General features: G+C 33.2%; 1 protein-coding gene across 3 annotated transcripts in view; it reads right to left on the reverse strand.

The window, feature by feature from the left end:
- LOC123714935 (plastin-2) overlaps nt 1-20,073 on the reverse strand; it is a 33,776-nt gene that overhangs the window by 666 nt on the left and 13,037 nt on the right. For all 3 annotated transcript variants that reach the window (XM_045669629.1, XM_045669627.1, XM_045669628.1), the window contains exons 3-15: nt 11,259-11,345; nt 10,124-10,264; nt 8,445-8,526; nt 8,078-8,231; nt 6,966-7,129; nt 6,496-6,605; nt 5,390-5,584; nt 5,033-5,246; nt 4,482-4,612; nt 4,058-4,205; nt 3,054-3,205; nt 2,699-2,800; nt 2,077-2,246 (exon numbers count right to left, since the gene is read on the reverse strand). In XM_045669629.1, coding sequence (XP_045525585.1) covers nt 2,077-2,246; nt 2,699-2,800; nt 3,054-3,205; nt 4,058-4,205; nt 4,482-4,612; nt 5,033-5,246; nt 5,390-5,584; nt 6,496-6,605; nt 6,966-7,129; nt 8,078-8,231; nt 8,445-8,526; nt 10,124-10,264; nt 11,259-11,345 — 1,850 coding nt within the window. The remainder of the gene's footprint in view (nt 1-2,076; nt 2,247-2,698; nt 2,801-3,053; nt 3,206-4,057; nt 4,206-4,481; nt 4,613-5,032; nt 5,247-5,389; nt 5,585-6,495; nt 6,606-6,965; nt 7,130-8,077; nt 8,232-8,444; nt 8,527-10,123; nt 10,265-11,258; nt 11,346-20,073) is intronic.

Here is a 20,073-nt window from a genome sequence, read left to right on the forward strand (position 1 = left end):
TTTGATGCGGATTTCAAATTGAACTCACAAACCGAGTGTACCGTAAAAAGTTTACGGACATTTGAAGTTAGAACACTACGAATTGGCATCACTGTAATCCTGTTACCTTAGGCATGGGCACATATTTGCAGCTCCTTCAGTGTCTTCTAGAAATCCTCTTTGGGCTACGAAGCTCAATATTTTATTAAAAACTAAGCGCGTACCTGGATATGAACAACCGCATAGATGACACCAGCCTTACCCTTTCATATAAAGTACACAAGTTGGATTGATCTCAAAAAGGTAAAGGTATATTTATAAGTATATGTCTTCGAGAAGACTAAGATCATAAGAAAAAATTTAAACACATAAAAGGTGCCTCGCATTTATACGTATGAATATATATTAATTGAAATTGTAACAATGTGATTCTCCCAAAGCCACACAACATTTACACCTGGACACAACATAGAAGATGAAAACCCATAGCAAAGAATTATTTCGAATAAAATTGCATTTTTATTTGCGTGTATTGCAATGTACCACATGATCCCAGTGATTTTAAGCGCCCACTTGTATTTTAGTGAAATTGGAAATTAAAGGACAACCCTTGTGTACCGTGTGAAGAAAACTTGAAGATTCCTTGTATAATAGAATCTCTAAACATATAGAAGTTTTCCTCATGGTACATAATTTGATATTTCAGAATGATAGAATTGTGATGAGTAAATAAAAGCATTTATCAATTCCGATGTTTTATTGATAGCCTTACATCATAATTTATTTATATGTTAATAATGGCTAGCGAGTAGCTTAATACAAGTAATGTACGAATACATCGATATAAATTACCATATTAATTGAATAAAAACTTATTTGATAAAAATATTCAATAAAATGTTTAACAAAATAAAAACTATACAATTAATCAAAATAAATCGTTGTATCCCATAGGAATGTAATATTAAAAAATCTCTAAAAAATACTCTCACGTAACTTAAGGATATACAATTAAGAATTACACGAAATGCAGAGGGAATGCCGATTAACGAGGGAATGTACAATTATTTCAAAAAATCAGAGTATTGCTCTATTTAAAAAATCATAATTGGACCCAAAAATAAGAATACTAATGTCATGAATGCCATTCAAAAAATCTTATTCAATTCTCGTCGTAAAAATGTATAAAAAACATTTAATCTAATAATAAGTACTAAAACGTAAAATGTAATAGGTAATTGATTCTTATAGTCTAAGAGCCTAGACCAGGCTCTATACCATAAATAGGCGATTATACTAAACTAGCGCTCACCCGGCAATACTCGAGACAAAATGACACACGGTCACCGTATAAATTAACTTTGATATGGCTTCTTTGATTATATATACTTTCAAAGTACTGTAATGTATGTTTTTTATTCTTCGTGTGAAAAAAGGAATTCAAGTATTAGGCTTACATTGAAAATAAAATAAAGTTAGCTTCACATTATCTGGTGCAAATGAAAATATTCCCAAAGAGAAATAAGATTCTTCATAGTTAAAAAGTGCTTTTTATACAGTGACCTTCACCTTACGTATACAACGTACACATTTGTATACGAAAAAATAATGTTATTTGCCAATATTGTTTGATATTTAAAAATACTAAAAGCGAAAATGTCCATATTTTAAAATGACAAATAACTTTATTATAAGGTGATCAAGTATTACAATTTAGGCTTATTTTTGACAAAGCTGTGAAGCTATATTTCTGTACATAGCTACGCTTGATTTGTAATATAAATCAAAAATCTTGCGCAGGTGCACCCTTTGAACGCTGCTTCAAGATTTCGATTTCGATAAAAAATCTTGAAACAGATTCATAATGACAAAAACCTTGAAGAGGACATTATTAATAGACGGTATGTTTTTGCTTTCGAAAATACCGTATATTAATACCCACGCTCCCAACAAACCCAATAGTGATACAAGCGATTACACTTATATCGCTAATATGGCATGACATGATAGCATTGTTTGCTCCCAAAGACCCGATTTAAGGGTTGACATAGTTGATAATATATAAGAAATGTCAACCCACAAAATCGTCATACTCACTGGGCGACGGGCGCGTCCATGGTTGGAATATAGTCGAGGGCCATGAGACACGCGAAGACTGTCATGATCATCTTGGGCTTGCGCTCGGTTATGTCTTCAGGTAATGCGTATACGCGCGCACCGCAACGCCTTGCCATTGATATCGCGTATTTCGCGTTCGCTAAACATTCCTGAAACATGTCAAAGATATTTATTATTCATTTACGCTTCGTTACCATAAACATACATATAAAAAACAGGTTAAATAATTTATTAGGCAAGGGGCGTTATTTATTTATTTAAAAAAAAATCATTGTTTAATGAGCCGTATAACGTTAGTTTATTTATAAAAAGGTAACGTTTTTATTAATGTGCAAGTATAATGATACTGCTCTTGAAACTGAAATTGGCAAGAATTGGAAATCGGTTTCAGGTGAAAAATACATTTTAATTTAGATTGCACACCGATGAGATTGCATGAAAAATGCAAATATGTAGGAATGTTCTGCATATACCAGTTCCCAAAATATGCAGAATTAAACAAAACTAACAAGCTCATCATTAAAGATATTCAACTTGTTCGTTACTATTCACAAAAGCTTAATAAAAAGTAGTGAAGATTAGGAAAATATATTAAAATTACCTCTTTATTTGCCCCAGGCAATACAAGATCGTAGTTGATTGAGCCTGGCTTTATGGCATCTATGAGGTCGAGCACCACTTTTCCGTCTGCAAGTACTTCATCCTGAAAAAAATACAGTGTTAATACTACAAAATATCTGTGAAAAACTTGTTTATAACTATAATTGGGTATGAACACAAATATGGTAGAAATCTGTATTTTTGCAACTTTTTTAGGATAAATACAAATCTGTTTTCATATTGAGTTAAATTGAAAGCAAACGTTAACAAGAGCTTTAGTATGCATAACGAGTTTTATTTTGTTACAAAATATGAAATTAAGTATTTTTAATATTTATACGTAATTAACCAAATACCTGGAAACTCCTAATAGACGAGGCCTTGCCAGCGCTTTGTAGTTTGTTATTGACCCACTGCACGATCTCCTTTTCAATAATGGGGTTGCCAGTGTTCGCCAATCGCGTCAGCACGGACAGTGTGTATGCACGCATAAGTTGCCAGATTAAAGCTAAAAAGATAAAACATCATTTTACACTTTCACGGTAGCTAACTTTTCCGGCCATTCACCCAGTCATCGTCCCATTCGAGGTCTAGAAGAACATTGACAAGAACTTTCATTTCGTAGCAAGTTTTACGTTACAGTTGTGTTCACCTTATCATGATATTCCTTAGTATTGTCTTTGGTTAAAATAGCTTTTACACATTGAAAGAAATTTTTTTTTTTTAACAGGCTTAAAGCCATTTGTATTATTATAAACTTATAATTATTTTACATACTTTTTAATTTAAAATTTTCCGACGTCTCGCGGGCTTTACGTAAAATACGTTAAATTATGTTTTAATCCGGTTAAAAAATTGTTTTCTTTCAATGATATACCTTTTTTAAATAATGGTTAAATTATGCCAGACATCGAGGTGATACTGATGGTATATCGAATACTGTCTTGGCATCCGATGATGAAACTCATCTTCAGATGTTAATCCGAATAACTCCTCTGAACACTCTCCATCATAGTAAGACATCAGGCCGCTCGGAAAGTGGTCGTAGACGATTCGAATCGCTCTTACTTGGGAGGTCTCAGAGGTGAGAACAGTGCTCCATGTGGGGACGAATCTGCAGTTTAAAGAGTTGCAAGCGGTGGCGCTAGCTGTGCACACAAAGCTTCTGAGAGGCTACTATAGCCGTTCAAATGACTGCGGAACTGAACGTCATTCAGTATGTTAATGCCGAGTATTTCGATGCTAGCTGAGGCTTCAAGGTCTTCGTCGAAAAGTGTTATCTTGTTATGATAAATTTTGGTATTACCAAGATAGAGTTTCATTTTGTAAAAATATCACCTCAAAAAAGAAGAAACTTTACCAAGCGTGAGTGTCGCGTTTCCTTCGTTGATGTCAGCCCCAGCGATACCGACAAGTGAGAAGCCAAGTTGACGTCCCAACTCAACTGCATAGTTGCAGTTCTCTAGTCGCTCCATGAATTTACGAAGCTTCGAGAACTGACGGTGAACCTGAAATTAGTTTTAGTACCTAAAAAACTAACCAAAATATAGGACATTCTATCAGTTTTATTGTATTAAAGTTTAATATTTTATTTTAATGAAAATATTTTAATTCAATTTAATTATATAAAATTGGGTGTAGTCATTGTTACTACTTATTTTTTTTAATGCTGAGAGTTTTTCTTACGCTAAATATTTCCATTCATATAAAAAAGAATAAGAATGTATCGAGACAAACACAACAAACAAAATCAATAAATATGGAATATTCTAATAAAAAATTACCTTCTTCCAGTTGACAATACCAGGTTTGATAATGTCATAAAGCTGAAAGATGACAAGCGCATCGGTTAAATCAGAGTAAAGCCAGTTCACGTGCGGTGCCACGCCCATTGAGTTCATCCAGTTACGGTATGCTGAAAAACAAATATTAAGTAAATAAAAGCTAATTCCTATTTAAAATACTATGCAAATATGCAGCAACACTTGGTTTGCCATAGTAGGAAGTTTAATATACGATTTTTATGTAAAGACGCTAATCATATACAAGCGTCCTCTTCCAGATAACCATAGTAAGGAAAGCCATATTAAATAAAGAAATGCAATAAGTGCGGAACTACAAAAATAAACAATATTTTTTTTTATCCTTATTTAACTATTATTGTATGTTATTGGTTAAGGTCAAGATAATGCTGAATGTATACGCTAGAAGCGCGAGTTATGCATATTTATTTATTTTATGAATGCCATCTTTTGATATCAATTTAAAATAGGCGAAAGAGATATTCTGCCTAAAATGTATCAATGTTGTTTAACGTATTAGTAAAGCTACTCACTCTTCTCCTCTCTGGTCTCATCTAACTGGTGATATGTATCAGCATCTGTTTCGTTCCTCTGCAATCCCGGATGTTGGTTAAACAGATTAGCTACAAAGGCCAAGTTTAGTTTGTAGACTCCGTTGACAACGTCCGCAGGAGCCACGAACGCACGACAACGGAGCTTAGCTGCCTGCTGCAACATCACCTCTGCACGACGGAGGAGGTCTGTTTCCTGATAAACAAATGAAAAAGCATAATAAAATACTAAGATAAATAGAGAAATAATAATTCCTGGGACTGAACCTGTTACTATAACTATAAAAACATAGTAAATCTGAATTATCAAATAATTAAATAAAATTTCAAATAACTCACTCTAAGCGCATCCAATGTGACTCCAGCATCATCTGGGGCGATCTGCTTCAAGAGATATGAGTATATTTCGGAGTCAGACACATCCTGTTGGAAGTTGGTGCAGCGGCGAGTAACACCGGCACATTGCAGTTGATGGTTCACCCAACGCAGGAGGATGGCTTCAGGTGATAGGGCCAACAGGTCTTCAATACGTTCCTAGAGGTAAATGAAGTCGGTTAAAAATTAATAAATAAAAAAAATGTGGCTGTGGACTTTGAGAAAACGGCTCTCAGTTAATTCAGCTAATTTTATCATAATTTAAATTAACAACTTTACTGGTGAGTTTGAAATATAAGTTAAAGCGCCATAACAGCCACAATTAAGACGTCATTTACTTCGCATGATCTAAACAAAGGTAACTTTAGCAGTAATCTTTTATTTTTACAAGATTTATCAAGTGTTAAAGCGATGTAGTGAGAAGTTTTATGAAACGGCATTTAGTTCTTCCAAAATTAAACATTAAATTTTTTGACATTCTAAATATGAATAATATTACGTAGTTTATTTAAAATACATATTTAGTAATCAGTGGAGGAGTTACTAAGCGATATTGGTTATGGATTTTCAGAGCAAGTTTTATTACTACAATTTAAGGAAAATGGGCTAAAGAAAATTTTGTTTTGTTTCCGTCATCTATATTGCCGTCCTCTCTTCTTTCATTATAAGCGCAAAATTTCATTTTAAAATCATAATTTGAGTACATGTAAATAAGGTTTTTATAGTCAATGGACAAAGGACTTGGTGAGATTTCTCTTGATATTTTTTTGGGTGGGGGAAGATTTCTATGGATATTTTAAATAAAGTTTGTTAAGAGTCATCTCCGTATACGGGATCTATGATAATAAAAGCCCATGGCCCAGTCATGGCTTTACAGAGGTTAGAAACATAACCAAGGCTTTAAAAAACTTATCGACAATTATTGCTATTTGGTGTTGCATACCGAAAAAATTATGTCAAAAATGAGATACTATTTAATATGTGTATTCAGGGTTTTTTAATTTCGAACTGTCAAACATGCAAACCAGTTTGAAATTAACAAACACAAGCCATATCTAATATTTACATACCTGGTCATTGAGAAGTTCCGTAAGACCAGGACAGTGCTCAAGTGTGATCTGGTTGAAGAGACCGATACGGATAATCTGCCACAGTAGGCCAAGCACAAGGTGAGGTTTACCTATAAAATGATTAGAATATAATAATCGAATGGTGAAATAAAAATAAATTATAATAAAACTCCTCGTATAAATAACAAGGAAAATAAATATAGATAACACAACTTTCTCTGCGGCTGTGATACTTTTGAAATTATACACCTTTTATAAATAAATTTAAATTTATGTAAATAATTATAAATCATTGTCGTTGGTCTATTTTAAATATAGAATGAGATCTATAAAACAAATATACATATTATTTACTTGCTTTTACAATAGTACAAATAATTACTTATGGTCCATTCTTGTCGTGTATGTTTGTATGAGAAAAAAACAGACGGCTTCATAATCTTCAGTCTTTACAAGAAATAATAATGTACCTTTAGCAAGATCGTGTGCATCAATGTTAACAATGTTGCAACCAATCGCCTGTGAAGAGACCAACGCAAGGGTGAGGTTTTCGTGCTTTGTGTAAAGGGTCAGATTTTTCTTGTTAATCGCTCGTTCATCGATCGTGTCCGGACAGGAATGGTTGATTACTTTGCTGTAATGAATACAATTATTATATAGAATTCACCGACGTTAATATTGGTTAAGTAAATCTTTCAAGTGATCCCTGATTGACCTGTTGCTGCAATATCATGCTCAAAAGAGTATAAATATATATCTTTTAGCACATTTTAGTTCTTTAGGTATATCAACAGGTGTTAGACTAGGTTTTATTAAATGCTTAAAGTAAGCTGCTGACTATATAATATTAAAAGTTGTTTAATATTATTCAGGTCAGCAAAACGAAACGTTATAACACTCCTAAGAGCCTTCAGCGTGCGACATTTATCCCTTAGGTCGTAGGTTCGATCTCAGTCTTACAGCAATGGACTTTCTGTCTATGTACGCATTTAACAATCGCTTCTACGGCGATGGAAGACATTGTGAGTCAACCGGCTTTAGACCCAATAAGTCCACATGTGTCAGGCTCAGAAGGCTGATCACCTACTTGCCTATTAGAATTTTTTTATCACGAAACTGATACAGAAATCTGAGGCCCAGAGCTTAAAAGGTTGTAACGCCACTTTTATGACACATTTATTGTATTTATTTTCATAAGTCTTGAATAGTAAATAGGATTTATATTTCTTGCCTTTTAATTGTCATTAAGATACAAAATCAGTGGATATTGTGTCAGTGTATTGTATGAAGGTTAATTACACTATTTATATGACAGCGCATGATGTTTTCCTTATAAAATATTCTATTTAATGCATAAGGAACTGTCTTCATATTGTTGATAATAGCATCAAGAAATGTGGGGCAGTTTGGTAACATGCAAACTTAGGTGCAGGTTGATAAGGAATTACATACAAGCCTTAAAGGCTTAAAATACGGGAGTCACACCAAACGGTCAATAAAACGCCGTAGGTCCGTAATGAAATGCTCTAAGGAGGGTTCAAAAAGATGTGGAATCGAGGCCACTTTTGTAAGAATATTTTACCATAGAATCAGTCCATCCTTCAGCTTCTCATAAAGCTGTTTGCCTTCAGGGTCTATGGGCAAAAGGTGAGCTAGGTCAGGGTCATGCTCCAGATTACTATTAATCCATCCGGAGAAGGCCATCTGTTCTTCCTGACGCACTGAGTGAGTTGTGCCTGGAATTTGGACAAAATAATAAGTCAACTGAAAAATATGCATTTTTTAAAGATTAAATTTTTTATATATTTTTTTAATTCAACCAGGTTCGATTTTCGACTTGTATTTTAATCATCTAAACAGTTGGAAGTTTGCCCTCTTTTTAGCCTCATTATTATATAAGCGTCACATTCCGACTTGAATGCTATTCTCAAACAAAATGTTGATCATACCGTCACTGGACGCTTCGCTCATTCCACCTAGATGTTCTAAGTTCTCCTTTTTACTAACTGCCTGCTTGAATGTACTCGCAACCTGGAATTTACAACCAATAATTTAGACATTTGGACTTGGATGTGTTCCTTAAAGGAATCAATGGAAAGTCTTAAATAAAATAATGTGCTTAAATACAGAATTCCCAATTTATAGAGCTTCTTCATAAAAGTAATTCAGTTGTAATTGCTTAATTTATTATAAATAAACTGAAAGTACAAAAAACACTAAGGAGTTCCACCTTAGTGCCACCAGAATACAAATTTTAAATTCCTTACATAAAAAACGAAATGACTGCTTGCATACATTACAAATGTTTACAGATACAACAAAAAATTTATACGTAATGTCAAAACGGTATACACTTCCCTAGTCTGTCAACCTTTTAACAAAAAACCTACTGCCAAACAATAAATTAAAAATCACCTGCAACATTGCCTTTTACACGGCACTTTTAAATTTAAAAATAAACTCACAGAAAACACCTCAGCACATCCATACAAAACGTCACAATTAAAAAGTGCGAATATAACAAAAGTATTTATTTTAGCGTAAAAGCCTCAGTAAATGCCTGAAGGCCTCACTTTTGTATTCGCTAACCGCTCGTCATTATTTAAAACCCTTTTTGTAACGTCAACTTAAAAGCCACTATATAACTTCGTAGCAGAGGGAACCATAGATCATAACGTTTCAACGTTAATTTGTTACTTTTTATAATAACATTATTTTAATTTAATTAATATTTTCCAAAGATTTAGGGAAACATGTCGCCGTGGTCTTTACCCCGCACAAAACATAAAACAATAAAATAAAATTAAAATAATTTTATTTTTATTTATTTATTACATATATATTTTTTAAGAAAAGTAAATTATACTAATTATTTCTCCTATTTTTATAAATCTATTTCTCAAATATTTTGCAAGAACCCTCCCACTGGTGAAGGCCTCCTTCAAGGAACTCCAGGTATCTCGGTTTTGGGTGAGTTGCTCCAGCTCGAGCCAGCCGTTTTTGCAATATCGTTTCGTTGGACCATCTCGTGAGCGGTCTTCTGTTTCGTTTCGAAATAGCCACCCCACTACATGCCCTGCCCATCCCCATTCAGTAGCTTTAGTAACGCTTCATATTTTTGAGTGTCTTATTCATTTTTCTAATGTTAATTATAATAATAAGTTTCGTTTATTTCAGTATCAATATTTTCCTTTGCTCACTCGTTGTGGGTCCACAATTTAGCTTGGTAGCGTTTTAGGACTACACTGGCAAGCATTTTTTTCATAATATACATTTTGACAACATCAATTGATTAAGTTCAATTAATTTAACAGACAATTTAAGGGCCAGAATGAAGTTCTTTAATACTCTGATTGATTATGTACTTCACCAATAAAACGCAATTTAAAATGTCAAAGGGTTAAAGGATTTATCAAAACTATAACATTGTTAGACGTGTTTTATTAAAAATTGATTAAGTGTACGCAGACTCTTAGGATACGATTCAGAGACACAGCTATATGTATGAGTAGGGTCAAAAGATAGGCTTTCTTTTTTTTAAAAGTAAATATTGTATAGTGACAGGGTGCATGCCTCTGTTTCATATAATTTTTACCCAAATCTACTGTGATCTAAAATATACACGTACCTGTTGAGCTTTGAGGTTTCCACAGAGTTCCTCAAACTCTAAGAGAGTCATGCCATTCTTCTTTGAGTCGCCGTTGACGCTTCCATTGGCCCGCCCATGCTTTGAACCGTTGTCATAGTACTCTTCTATCATACAACGCACCTGAAATATGTTATTCCTAATTTAACGCAATATATTAGGATTCTTAGGCGATCCTATCGTAAAGAAAAACAGAACAGATCGTATCAGAACCAGGGGCTCATACCTCAGCGTTGATGTGCTTTTATCAATTCGATCGAAAAAGCCAAATCGAATTGTAAAGTTAATCTTTATAAAATATACGTATTTTTTGATGATATGGTAGTAGTTAGTTAATACTTTCGGTTAAAATTTATTCCATTGCCAACAACCACACTATCCAAATAATATACTAGGATTACAGAGGATGAATAGTTCATTAGTCTTAATAGGACCGATTTAGAAACTCGAAAGTATCAGTTTGCAGTATCACTCGCTTGTAAGCCATCAGAACTTGAGGGGGCACGCAAGGAAATTTCAAAAATATCGAAAAATCAATGCAATGAAATCTGTCAAAAAATTCAAGAATTGACAAAAAATCTGTTTTCCATTACTAAAACATTTAGTAGGTCAAAATGTCACAAACAAAATCCTACATAAATTTAGCTGTTCTACTACGATTTATTTTAGAAAATTGATTATCTATTAAGTGCGATTGTTAAATAACGTTCAACCTTATTAACATTGTAGAAACCGGTATTCAAAAATTCTAACAAAAGATCGATTACGTAAAAACCCATTTGCCTATGGTAAGGAATCTGAACCCACACCGACATAATCAAAATGTTATGTTATAATGGTTGATCGCGTTCGTAACACCATCAACCGCCAAGGAGGCCATACAATTTAATTGTTCTAAGTAAAGATTGGAAACAGGAGATAAAGTGGAGTTAGGGGAAGTAGAATATTCAAAAATACTATATACAAAACTGTACGATTCTACACATTTTCTTAAATTTTATAGTATATTGACACTGGCGTTAACCAAGGACAATTTAAAAAAATACTAATAAGCACATTAGTTGTAGATTAAATTCCTCCTAATACCTCTGACCTATTATTATTAAGACCTACTAACCTTCCACTGTGGTATTTTGTATCCAACGCCGTCAAGGGCGTCTTTCAGCTCCTTCATGTCAATGTAGCCATTTCCACTCTTGTCCAACTGGAAAGAAAAAAAATGTTTAAATGAATCTAAATACAGAATAACACGTGTTAGTGTTGTTACAAGTGGTACTGTTAGATAAAAACTTTTCTTTTTTTCTACTTTTTAATTACATATTTTGAATTTGGAACACGTATATTCTTTTAAAAACTTCTTTCGATATTGCGCTATTTCTCATATTTTTTCGCGTTCATTATCAAATCACTATATGGAATGGGGTGTTGTAAGAAAATACGATTACACTGATCGCTTTGCATACAGTGGGTATTGAGCCGTCGGTCATATTTCAGACACTTCAAAAGCTCGGTATCAGCCTTATTTTCGTATATCGTACTATCCGCAGATACAACTACGTAGTCGTCTGATATAGACCAGGAAAGATCGAAGCGGCTGCGTGCTGTTAGAACTACAAAGGCTGTTAAAGCCAGAATTAAAGCGAGAAATGAAGATTCCCGCTAGGACTCTGTCGCGTATTATAAAACAAGACGGTTCGGTGTTTATCGTCGATATACAGGAAATGACCAAATTCAATATTTACAATTAAAGCGAGTGGATCAATCAAAACGCCTTCTGTCATGAAGAATAGCACAAAATATTTGCTTTAGCCATGAAAAAAAAATCACGATTAAAGAACAATACAATAAGCAAAATGATAAATTGTACGCTTACAGTTCTAAAGAAGTGGTGGGAAAGGTACAACGTGGTCATCATCCTGCGTCAGTGATGGTTTGGTGGGGCGTGTCTTATCATGGATTCAGAACATTTTGGTAAAAAGGAGTGAAAACTTCAGCCAAAGTGTATAAAGATACAGTCTTGGAACATATTGTGAAACCTCTCAGCCATAATTTAAAAAAAATATACCGTGGACAACCCAGTAGGATTCTGCACTTAGTCACAAAGCAGGAAGTACCCGAGCCTGGCTTGAAAGCAACGTTCCGGAATTTATAAGAGCCCTGAAGACTGGCCCTCATCTAGCCCTGACCTTAACCCTTTAGACTTCAAATTATGATCAGTTTTAGAGGACCTGCTAAACGACAGGGCGATATTGAGTCTCTTAAATATGTTTCCAAAGAGAACAGTGGCGAAATTTCCCTTGGAAACCGATTAAAAGCCAAAGGTGGCCATTTCGAATAGAATATTTTTTGCTCAGACTAATAAATATAAATTTTAATAATATTACATTACTTCATTTAAAAACATCATGCTCATTTGTAACAGAACTTATGGCTAGGTATATAGATTCAAGATTCGAAGAAGAGAAGAGATTCTTTTTCTTTATTACAGGCTTCATCAAGACTTATAAGAGTGTCATTATATTTTACAAGAATCTCGTACACTACACGAAAGTTCATCCATGATATACCGTATCTTTCGATTAATACTTAAAAACTTATAAAAATGTTAGTAGTTAATAATAATGGATTGTTTCATAAACAACTCCATTTTTACATTATCATGGATGGATTAAAGTTGATTAAGCTGTATCCGGCCTACTTGTGTAATACAGGATACCCTTTTTCCCTGATAGCATGAGTTAGCTCTATAAAGTGGGTCGTCCCCAGGGCTTCTTATTAGATTATAGGATTACCAGGTTCTTGGAAAACTTTATTAAAATTGTATTCTAGCTGATTACTCTTACTTGCAAATAGGAACTAGAAACCATTTCCCATTCACAATTAAAACTGTTGTAAAAATCGATCGTTACAATTATTTCGGTAATGTGAATAGTAAAAAATTTAATCCTAAATGCAACCAATTGTAACGATGGACGCGAACACAAGTTATTACGAATGAAACGAGGTCATAAGGTCTAAGAAATTAGTAAAATTATAGCTTCAATTATATTCCAATTATCAACTGCCCTTAGGTTAATCGGCTTTTTCTTATCAATACGATAAACTGTTTCAAGTGGCCGATAAAATTGGTGCGTTGACTATTATCATATATATCTATTTTGTCATATTAAAATTTTATTAGATAATTGTTATTGACCTTGATAACTCATTGTTTTCTATTATTTATTGAAGAAATAATTACTAGAAACTATTTGACTAGAAAATTATTAAATAAATCTTTATCGACGTAACCATATTATGCTCTTTCCTATCCTCAAACATTTTAACGCGTAAACATTTAAGGCGTATTCTAAAGGGAAGCACGAACATGGATTGATCGAATATAATGATAGAAATTCTATGGAATAATTACCCTTTTATCTTTAAGAATAAATAAGATTGTCGTTTTAACGTGCACGAAACTATGTAAAGTAAAATTCCTAGTTGGGATGTTCCCGCTGATGTTTAAATGAAACAATGGTTATTAATGTGGCTATTCTTCAAGATAAATTAACATCAAAAATTTTCTATTGAAAATAAAATATAACTATTTACTTACTTTACTAACTATAATAAATAATAATTCGCTACTACTGCTGGAAAAATGTTATCTTTAATGTTGGTAATGATTCATGGAATATAATTAACGATATAAAATGACGCGTTAATTATTGATAAATATTTTTTATATTGAATTTTCCAGATAACTATAATTTCTACAAAAAACATGACTTTCAAAAATATATTTCTTAATCGAGGTACATATCTGAATATAGTAAAAATATTTTCGAAGTCGATTAAACAAATTCGTTTCTATAATGACTTAATGTTATTAAATAACGTAACGTACCAATATTAGGTAAATATGTATTGTTCATCGGCATTGTATAAATGTTTTCTTAATTGTTTTAACGCGTTTAGTATGTTACGGTTATAGCACTGAATCATCATTATCAATTTCGCAGAACATAAATGTATTACTACTTGTGGCTGATGATAGATTTCAGTTTAATTTTCAAATCATATACGTCCCAGAACCCTGTATAAAAATCACCGAGACTGGAACAAAATATGTTTTTAGGGTGAAATTTAGAAACGAGACCAGGCTGGTTTATCAAAATATAATATCATTTTGACCTACGGGAAACAAAGTTAGCCCTAAGTGTGACCCTTGTATATCAAAAACGAGTTGGATTTAAATAACTTATTTTGTTGGTAATTTAATTGTATCAAGTACGTTCTACAGTAGCATTGGGAACAAACAAAAAAGCGAATATCAATTTTTAGTTCCAGTAATACCATTATTTTGACTATAGGTTGTCAGTAGTGTTAAAATATCTTAACCAAGCGTTTGACTAAGTATTTATTAATCATTCCATACAATAAAACTATTATTCGTTATAGATTTTACATTTCTTAGTTAAGTATTTGTTGTTCTAAAAGTTCTAAATATTTAGGTTAGTTTCGTTGGTTACATGCTATTATGCCATACAAGCTTCCTCCATATTTTTCCATTTATCTTTGTCCTATGCCTCTCTTTCCAGGGTCCAGTTGACAAAGTATTATAACGTAATAAATGTCCGAGTCAAACAAATAATGCATAAGGTAACAGCCAAAAGCACTGTGGGTGGTTTTGATAACAAATACGCATGATACACTTAAAACTACATGCTATTAACGAATGATGGAGAAAATAGTTCCTTTTATAAAAGCATGTTGTTTTTGTATAGACAATTTTGTATAGTGTGCTTTTGAAAGCTTTGTCCGAAGTATATAAAACGGAAAGTTAAAAGTATGAATATAGTATATGAATGTAGTCTGTTGAAAATTAGTTGCAAGGTCAATAATAATGTCTAATTTATACAAATCTGTGCCATATACCACCAGACCGTGAAGAATAATATTATGTAAGATACGGCGGATTTATTTCACTAGGAATAGTATTAGACTTATTCTATTTCACGTAATAAAAATACTGCGAAAAAAAATCTTGAAACTATTTCTTCATATTTTTCTATAATCTGTCTATTTAATTTTTATACAGCACTTAACAGGTCGAACTTTATAGTGGCCTTAGAGTTGTGTTTTCTATATTTACACCAGAACATAGTCACACCATTTTTAAACATATATAAATTTTAAATGAAAAATTCTACGGCTAATTTCCCGACTATATTGTCGTTGTAGTATTTGCGTATAGATATTATGATTAGCAAAATAGAATTTGTAGGTTAAGTACTCCTTATTTCTACTAACAACTTTTTGTACTATATTCAAAAAATGTAAAAATACGTTTTGAGCAAAGGCGCAAATTAAAGATTTAGGTTGGCGCCTTGCAGATAGTACCAGTGACCCCAGAGCTGGTGCTTTCCTCGCTCAACGAATAAGTATAACAATACAGCGAAGAAATGCTTCCAGCATTAAAGATACACTGCCACAGGGACCAAACTATTACTATGTAGGTTCAAATATTGTACGAACGAAAACGAAATTTCTCGAATTATTTGAACCGCCATCTTGCCCGACCATTTTGTCTACGTACTACGTAAACGTACTTCTATTTAGGAGTTTAAATTTGCGTGAACCAAAGCTCGTATTTTATTACGATGACTAATACAATGATTCACACTTCTATATATTTACATAACCTAGCGTTATGTACTTGATCCGTGAACATTTTTTCCTTATTAACATATATTCAGATCTATTGACGCATGTGTACGTGGGTGAATCCGTACTTAAAGTCTATTATTTATTACTGAGTTTACATTAATAATAAATAACTAAAGTACTTCCTCTGTTTTTGAACTGAAATTGTTTCTAGTCTGATAACTACAAAGAGTGTATGACAAAATTTGATGTTGCAATATTTTTTATATGAATGTTATTTAATGAGGAAAGTTATATCTGCATAAATATAGCAATGATCCTACGAAATACTAAAATCGCTTAAAGCCCTGCATGACTACATTAAGCAGACTTCAGTATTATGTTACACGGTTCTTTAGTCGTGTGCCAAATCTTCGAGGATTTAAATTAATTTATGTGGGTAGGTCTACACTTATATAAAACTAAGTGACGGTAGAAACAAAGATTGGGCGTTTTATCAATTGTGTTTAAGTTATCATTCATACAAATCAACAAATAGAGTGGAGATTTAAATGTGTATTGTAGATTTAGTTTTGTATATATATGTGAATTTTGCTAACATAAAACATAAAAAAATATCTTATATAAGTAACTAGAGTTTTTGTACATAACGACCTTTTGGGGTACAATAGAAACTCTGTCTTATTCGTTTTCGATCCACAGACTGAAGTAACGCATTGTGCGCTTTACTTCGTAATAAAAAGAATCTAAAACCCATTTCATATACAATATCTATAATATATAATAGAAGCGTTCAGGTTTAAACAATGGATCAATTGAAAGTCCAATCTTAAGTGCAGGATCTTTAAAAGTTCAGTCACCGTTAGTTTTAATGCGACTAACACAAGATTTCTCGTGGGACACACGATCTTGTCAATTGATATTGCGCGTAAATAATATCAAGCGAGGCTTTCCCGTGGCATTCTGTGTTTAAAATAAAAAATGTACGAAGGTTATATTTCGAATTAGATTTAAATTTTGTATTTAGAACTTAAACAATTTCGATATGATAGATTTCCTCTATCGTTTTGTTCTTTATTTAAAAGTAGGCTAATACCGTAGAGTGCTGAACATAATGCGGTTATAAAACTAATAAAACATTTAATAAAATATTCAAAAATCCTAAGATGGTGAGTATTAGTTAGCCAATATCGCAATCCATAATCATAAATGGACATCAATTGTGACATGTCGAACAGATGGCACACAATTTGGAAACGCTCCAAAAACATGCAATTTTTATTCGGTGCGCAGTGCGCCTTAACTGTTGTGGTCGAGGACCTTGCGATTAGGGGTTCAATGACCCACAACGGCACAATTGATTTTAAAGTTCTTGTGACGTGCTCTCGTAAGCTACATCTTTTCTAGATCGTACATTTGTTACTACGCTGTGAGTTAAATTGTAACACTTGTCCTGTTCGAAAATATATTTTCTATCAACAATTTACATATTTTATTGGATCGACACAAGCGACCACCGTAATGGTTACACTCCACGTGTGTAAACTAAGCTAAATAAACAAAATTAATATTAAATAAATTTAATTACAAAATATAAAGTTTTAAATTGAAATAAATGTGTTATTCTCTATACATGTAGGATAACATGACGTTCCAAATCCCCTGAGTCACCGTCCCTCGGCGTTAGTATCGTGTTGTCTAGGGGAATACTAGGAAGCCACACAAGAGAATAGACATCAACTTGTGGTTTCATTTGCGTAAGTAAAATAGTGATAAATAGTGACACATTTCTTGAAATTACCTGAATCGGAAAAAAACGTTTAGCGTCAAAATAGTTTTTTTTTACTTTTATTTTTTAATATGTCAACACTACATAAAACTACATAAAGATACCTGGTGTATTTAACTTAAACTCTTTGTTTTTATTTTCGTGCCGTTAACATAGAGCGGGTTTATATATACACGGCGAGCACACAGTACTGTACTTATGATATTAAGTTTTTATTTTAAAAAGGCTCTTTATGGGGTAGAGGGGTCCCTCATGTCATACCGCATGCTCCGCCATTTGTTTTATAGCCTAACCACAACTCATATCCGAAATATGTATTATTAAAAATGTACAATGTATTTTGCTTTCTTTATCTTAGTTCCGCGGCTTAGTGGGTAATAGACAAGTATAAGCCCAAGTAATTTTAGGTCTCGTCTATAAAATGAAAATTAAGGATAGAAACGTACCGGCTCCGAAGTATTGAAAATACTGGTACATTCATAACATTATGTTACATTTTCATAGAGAATATTCCAGAGGAAACTGCTTAACAAAGCGTAAAGAAATAGCGAACTCATTCATAATCAAATTGTAGTAATATTAATGAAATGCCACAATATCACTGGCCGTACGCCGATAAAGCGTTTTGCTATGCGCAGGAAATTTAAACATACACTTGAATATTGCGTATTTAAAATTGTACAACTACTTCTCTCCACCATTATTTGATTGAAAAAAAAAACAATGACCTATCTGTGTGTAACTGTTTTTAAACTAAATACAAAATTAATTTAAGGTATAACATTTGCAAGGCGTTTTGTTTAAAGGCATGATAACAACACACACATATATATAAAATTCACTAGAGGTTAATGCGTATAAGTGATCAGAAATTTATGTTGTATCAATTTGGAAAACTAAATCTAATAGATTTCTTTTATTATTAGTGAGTTTAGCACCTCTCTTTACAGATTGAATTGCAATAAGATGCAAATAACAACAAGATACACTGTATCAACTGAGTACTGAATTGGTTCTAGTACTCTGTGATGAAACGAGACAAAAAGGTAACATTTGTGTAATAAGACTGTTAGTAATAGTAAATTAAGGTCCACACAAATCTTTATAGGAGTCGAAATAACACAAGATATAAAGACAATGACTGTGTAAACCGGCATATCAACTAAATATTGGCGAATTTTACATGAGATTTTTTTTAAAATAGATACAGAAATCTGAAGCTTTATGTATTTGTACTGTGCCTCGATGTTATTATCTAGGTTGTGCGTTTTTTGACTTATAATTGCATAAGTTTTATTGGTTACTCTCGGTGGTTATACAAAGGCGGCCTCCTGACAGTCAAAGTCTGTGATCAAAGGTTAAGTGAATAACGGATGCGTGATATAGTAGCCGGGGAGTACAATTGTTATTCATATCCGCTTCTTAGACATTTATACCCAGAGCCACCAGTAAAAATGTAGAAATGAAACACGTTTTTTTTTACTAAAATCGTTTTAGACTCTCAATGCCGATAACGACCTATCGGCTCAAAAATAAGCTTCTTTATCAAGAGATCCCAAGGTTGTGACATCAGTGCTACGGATATTGGAAAACTCCATCAAAATTGACGGGCACATTGCTCGAAGAACGAATGGCTGATGGGGCAAAAAAGTCCTGAAATGCCTAAGGACCAGTCCGCGAAGCGTTGGACGGCCTCCTACTAGGTGGATAGATGGTGGGGATGGAAGGAGGTTGAATAAAAAGCGTGGGGAACCAGCCATACTGGAAATTTAGAGGATCCAGCATTGGACGTTGACAGGTTGAAACAAACGAACGAACATCAAAATTGCAAACAATAATATCGATATCTCTATTTAATGTTACAGTGTAACGACTCCTTTTAGTAGTTTCATTAAAGGGTCGTTATATAGACCATGACTCAGTGGAGTTTAAGCGGACACAAAAGACCAAGAGGCAGACTCAGAAAGAGATAGAATTATTGCATCGAAGACGATTTAAAAATGATTGGAAATTTCATGAACTGGAAGACGCCAAGGATCCAGACCAGTGGAGGATTATTGTGGAGAAGACCAAGACCTATATTATGTTATGTCGCCACTGGATATGTAAAAAGATAAACTTGATTTTATATATTAAAATATGCTTCAAATTATATTTTGCTCATATGTTCGATTCCTGGCTGTGCACTAATGGACTTTCTTTCTATGTGCGCATTTAACATTTGCCCGAACGGTGAAGGAAAACATCGTGAGGAATCCGGATTGTCTTAGACCCAAAAGGACCACGGCGGACAGGAGGCTGCCTGTGACAGACATATGCCGTGAACTTACGTCTATTAGATTGACAAATGATAATGGAACATACATCTGAGGCCCAGACCTAAAAAGGTAGTAGCGCCTCTGATTTATTAATTTATATTTATACAAAGTAACGTATAACGTTTGGTGTTGGACTACATTTAATTGGTTAATTGATAATACCATATTGAGAATGA

The sequence above is a fragment of the Pieris brassicae genome, chromosome 10, assembly GCF_905147105.1.
Source record: "Pieris brassicae chromosome 10, ilPieBrab1.1, whole genome shotgun sequence".
NCBI classification, from domain to species: domain Eukaryota; kingdom Metazoa; phylum Arthropoda; class Insecta; order Lepidoptera; family Pieridae; genus Pieris; species Pieris brassicae.